This window comes from Poecilia latipinna, unplaced genomic scaffold (genome assembly GCF_001443285.1).
Source record: "Poecilia latipinna isolate Pla-1442-1.1 unplaced genomic scaffold, P_latipinna-1.0 Scaffold1468, whole genome shotgun sequence".
NCBI lineage: Eukaryota > Metazoa > Chordata > Actinopteri > Cyprinodontiformes > Poeciliidae > Poecilia > Poecilia latipinna.
In genome coordinates, this window is record NW_015114084.1 from 25100 (window position 1) to 30350 (window position 5251).

General features: G+C 41.1%; 2 protein-coding genes across 3 annotated transcripts in view; one reads left to right on the forward strand and one right to left on the reverse strand.

The window, feature by feature from the left end:
* LOC106962867 (SAM and SH3 domain-containing protein 1-like) overlaps positions 1 to 4428 on the forward strand; it is a 22966-nt gene extending 18538 nt beyond the window's left edge. The window contains exon 18 of the mRNA XM_015057523.1: positions 3290 to 4428. Within this exon, the coding sequence (XP_014913009.1) occupies positions 3290 to 3915 (626 nt within the window). The 3' untranslated portion in view covers positions 3916 to 4428. The remainder of the gene's footprint in view (positions 1 to 3289) is intronic.
* Positions 4429 to 4838: 410 nt separating this feature from the next.
* Positions 4839 to 5251, reverse strand: part of ddo (D-aspartate oxidase) — a 22897-nt gene continuing 22484 nt past the window's right edge. Inside the window, exon 6 of one of the 2 annotated variants that reach the window (XM_015057521.1) lies at positions 4839 to 5221. In XM_015057521.1, coding sequence (XP_014913007.1) covers positions 5180 to 5221 — 42 coding nt within the window. In that variant the 3' untranslated portion in view covers positions 4839 to 5179. The remainder of the gene's footprint in view (positions 5222 to 5251) is intronic. The other variant, XM_015057522.1, reaches the window with a different exon arrangement.

The window sequence follows — 5251 nt, forward strand, 5'->3', positions numbered from 1 at the left end:
TCCTCTCCTCTCCTCTCCTCTCCTCTCCTCTCCTCAGGAGCATCTCCCCACCTTCCTTTTTAACGGCTACGAGGATCTGGACACGTTCCAGCTGCTGGAAGAGGAAGACCTGGACGAGCTGAACATCACAGACCCCCAGCACAGAGCGGTGCTGCTCACCGCCGTGGAGCTGCTGCAGGAGTACGAAGGTGGGTCTGAAACGGCGCAGACAGGAGTCCTGCAAAGACGGGAGGAAAAAAAGTGATGTCCAACTCAGAATAAATGTGGAAAAACAAAACAGTAGGAAAAATACTCAACCCACACTTGATTTATTTTCCAGCTCTCACCAAATGTCTTTGGTATCCTTCCTTCCTTCTTTCATGTCCTTGAAAGAAGGACATGAAAGAAGGAAGGATACCTTCCTTCATTTTGTCGTTCATTCCTCCCTTCTTTCGTTTCTGCAATATCCTTCCTTGCTTCCTTTCTCCATGTCTCCTGTATCATTCCTTCTTTCTTTCCTTCCTCCCTTCCTTTGATATCCTTCCTTGCTTCCGTCCTTCATGTCTTTGATGTCTTTCTATGCTTCCTTTATGTCTTAAGTTTCCTTCATTCCTTCGTGTGGTAATCATAGTAAAGTTCTGTTTCTTTAAGAAAAAATATTATTGAAGCAAATAACTGAATTTGGAAAATTGAATTTGGAAATTTTGTATGTATAAAAATATTCACATGCAGATGCTCAGATGTAAATGTGACGCTAATGTGACTGTCTGCCCCCTGCTGGTGGCTGCAGGAAGCAGCGACCCCGAGCGAAGCGCCCAGTCCGGACCGTCCCAGGAGAAGCTGCTCCTGGACCGGCGCGGCGCCCTGGGCGACTCGCCGCGGGACTCGGGCTGCTACGAGAGCAACGAGAACCTGGAGAACGGTAACGACAGCCTGACCCGCCTCTGAGCCCTGTCCTCTCTCCTTCAGCCCTCCTCTTCCTCAGTCTAGAAACACTCCGGAGGCTTCTCTTCCTCCTCGACGCTCTGGCATTGCCACCCACCAGCTTCAGCTTTCACGCTATTCTCGAAAGACTTTGTCACCATTTACCGCCGATGCTCTTCTTCCCACACCATAATCCCCTGGTTTTCTGCTGCTGCGCCACTTTGTCATGCAGAGCTAAACTAAAGACTCGACGGCGATGACGGATTTCTGTTTTCATGAGACTAGAAGTTCAAGGTCAACCTTGAAAACCCTCAAGCGGTCTAAATGTGGAGCAGCTTGCAGGTTCTGGTCAGCGGTCTGAGCTCTTTTCTGCTTTCGCTGCAAATAGAGACGTTTGAACCGCTGTGAGAGGAGAGTGTTTATTAATCAAGCTTTTGTTCTTGTTTTGTTTTACTTTCTCTTAACTCTTCTCATAATTGCAGTACATATTTACCGTGAGTGCTTGGCCTATTTACAGCTACGGGATGGGTCAGAAGTTTACATACAGTGTTGCTGACCTGATTCTTGTTGTTTCAGACTTTAAGTAGTTGAACTGCTCCTTTTTTAGGTTGAAATTATTAACCAACTCAAACGTAACGATTACATGAGCGAATTTTCAAAATGAGACAGAGGGCTGCAGCAAACAATTATTTTCATTATTATTCTGATGATTAATCGGATAAAAATATTTTGACACGTTTAAGACCGTTTTTATACAATATTAGAAAAACATTAAAAGATTAAAATAACAAAATAAATGCATTTTTATAAGAACATAAACATTTTATTGCCTAAATTGAGTAACACAGCATGCCACTTCAATATATTTGAGTTTATAGAGCAGCAAGATTGAACTTGTCCAGATTAGAAAAATTCTCACAATAACATCAAAACTGCCGTCAATTCAAATGTCATTTCGATGAAGAATCAAGAGCCTGAAACCTGAGTTTCTTGTTCTGCGACTGTGTGTAAACCTCTGAACTGTACATCGTGCTTACTGTGGTTGTTTGCTAACTGTTAAAACACAAACGCTTGTATGTATTGTAAAAGAAAAAGATGAAACGCTCTGAATGTCACTGTGTCAGCTCGGCCTCACCCGCGTTCTGTTGAGATTCTGCTTTTCGTGTGTATATTTTTCTAGTTTGGTGAAATGTCATGTTGCACAATATTTTATCATGTGCCTGAAAGCTGCTTGGTGCAGTGGAATTAAAGTATTTTACTTCATAGTCTACCTGTCGAAATGTGGCATTTTTGTATAACTAACTTGTAAAATGCACCAGAACGCAGAGCTGATGTGACGTTTTGAGTGAAAGTTAGACGGTTCCTCCAGAAGCAGCTTGGGTTCTGAAGTGGGCTTCTGTCATGGTTGAGCGTGAGGAATAAACGGCTCCATGCTTCACCAGACTGGACTTCTCGCCTTTTCTTTCACACATCGTTCATTCCAGCTCTCACCGCCTGGCCGCTTCCTTTTGCAGCTTCTCCGTGTTCCAGCTGTGGCGTTCTTCTGCCCCTCATAAAAACATTCACACTTCTTGAAGTTTTTCACATTTTGTTGTGTTACGGCCACGTATTTCTACGTACTGTCTGTGATGGATCAACACAAGTGAATTTTTGACTAACAGTGAGACATGCAGCAGTATGTCTTACTGGTGATTTTACTTGGCTAGAAAACACAAACTGCGTCAGGTTGGATGGTATGAAAGAGAAGTACAGCCACTGAAAAAGACTCCAGACTTTTTCTTTCTCAGAATTCAGTTTTTTTTTGTTCTTAAAATTCTGACTTTACTCAGAATTTAGTTGTTTTTCTCAGAATTTGACTTTTTCTTAGAATTCTGATTTTTTTTCTCTCAGAATTTTGACTTTTTCTGAATTCTGCCATTTTTTTTATAGACTTTACCTTTTTTCAGAATTCTGACTTTTGATCTTGGAGGATTAAAGTCAGAATGCCGAGGGGAAAAAAGCCCCATCCATCTTCCTATTTTTAACCAGTTTTCCTGTCTCCACAGCATGATGCTGCTGCCACTAAGTTTCAGTCTGATAAGCTGAGTGAGGTGGAGACATGCTTGCTCTTTTTTATTATTATTACTATTATTTTATTTTTATTTTTTTAGGGTTATCAAATTAAAAGTGGCTGAATACAAATCCGTCATGTCTTTCAGATTTTTATTTCCAAACAAATGTTTGTTTTTCATCCACCTACCCCGCGTTGGTCGGTTGCACAAAATCGAAGTAAAATATGTAAAAGTTGTGGCTTTAACATGACAAAATGTTGGGAAATGGTTGGAAAAGTTGCAAGAAACTGTTGGTACACCTGCATGATCCACACACGCTTCCCTTGTTATTCCAGGACGGCTCAGAAAATCCGCTGCATCCATCAACAAGTCTCCGTCTGGATTTGAGACCGGTCACATCCCGCCCCCCGATTCCATCCTAATCTCCCCTTCCCTGTCTCCTCTCCAAACCAAAGCTCCGCTGCCCTCCGTTCCACCGTCTATCAGACTCCAGAAGAACCGCTTCGGCCTCCTGAACTCTAGAAGTCACAGCTGCACAGAGCTTAGAAGAAACCCGGCAGCCGTTCAGATATGGCGCTGCGCCTCCCTAAAAGCTCTCCAGAAAGATCAAGAGAGGAAACCCCCCAACCCTAAAGACTGGGATCTGCCTGCCGCAAAGCCAGCCCGGCCCCCACAGCGCGCCATAGACCCTCTGCCTGCGTGCAGAGCGTCTAACACGGACAAACGTCATGCGTTGGCCCCTAAACAGAAAGAAAAAACAGGGAGCAGCATTCGGTTTCACCAAGCTCCAGAGAAGTTAAGTCGGCCAGATTCATTCAGAGACTTCTTCCCGACAGAAACCACCTGCAGGTGCGAACGCACCGATCAGGTCTCTGCAAGTCGCTCCGTTTCTGCCACTTCGGAAGCTCGACGGCTGAAAATGAAAAGAAATGCAAAGGTTTCTACGCATTCAGTAAATTAGGAGCAAAAATGATTCCAGTTCCAAAACGTTTACCTAAAACTGGAACCAATTTGTGCTGATTTGAGATTTCACATGTGCAATAAGGAAACTTTCTTTCTTTTTTATTTTTTGGCTTTGCTGCAGCTGCTTCTGGATGTGGCTTTTCTTTGATTGTTTGGAAAAATGGAATCCGTTCCGAGTCCAGCTGCAGCTCAGCAGCATTTCATCTGAGCAAAACCTTCAACATCGCCGAGGTTCATAAGCTTCAAACTTTAGGGAATGCTTGTTACATTCATGTAAATATATCTTCCCAGATAAGATGAATGAATGTTTACAGTGCAACCTTTTGGATGAATGTTTTATAGGAATTTAGTGATTCTTACAGATTCCAGACGTCATCCGCAGCATCAAATGACTCATTTCCTGTCTGTTCCCCACAATTAGTGTTTTATTGTAAGTAGCATGTAGCTTACCTGTTCATTAATTTAATTAATAAAGTTTGCTTTGTTAAATATGTTCTATGTAAAAGTACAATCACGCTTGCTAAGTGTCTGACATTCTGTAAAATCTCTAGAAAAATCTCAATTTCAAATATTCTTTCCATACTTTACTGCTACAAAAATATTCTGTTTACAGCTAAATAAGCCGGTATGAGAATTTCATAGAATAGCCATGAAAAGTGTCATTAATATGGAAGATTGGAACAAAAACATGTGACAGAATCTAAATGCTTTTATTGGAAACAGAAAAGCAAGAATTATTCATTTTGCTACAGTTTAACAAAGTTATATTTAATTATTCTTTTGATTTCCCAGTAAATTAGTACATTATCAAAAATGATAAACTGATAAATGGCACGTATTCATTACAGATGTTTCAAGCATTAATTTTCATTCATTTTCATATTTTTAAATTGGAGTCTTACATAAAATCTTCTTTTTTTTAAGTATTTTTAATACAATAATAATGTGACATAAAGGCCCACATAATCAAGGTGAGTCAACAGTTTGGCAAAAGGTCAGTGATGGTTTAGTGGAAGGAAAAAGTATTTCTTATTACATAGAATGTTGCACCCTTTCACTGTTCTTCACTTTATATTTTTTTAAAAAGCTGGTTAGTCAGGTACCTTAATGAGAGATGGCTGGTGATCCTACTCTTCTTTGCAAATGGAAATATTTCCGAATAATTTTTTTTTTTTTTTTTTATGTATGTGGATATTATGTGGTGATAAACCAGGATGTTCTGTCTCTAGTAAAGATGTGTTTTAGTGCCATACTAGTTTAGCCTACAGCTTGGCCCCAGGCATTTCTTTCAGGCACTGTCTGACCAGCCCCAGGGCGTCCAAAGCCGTACCCCA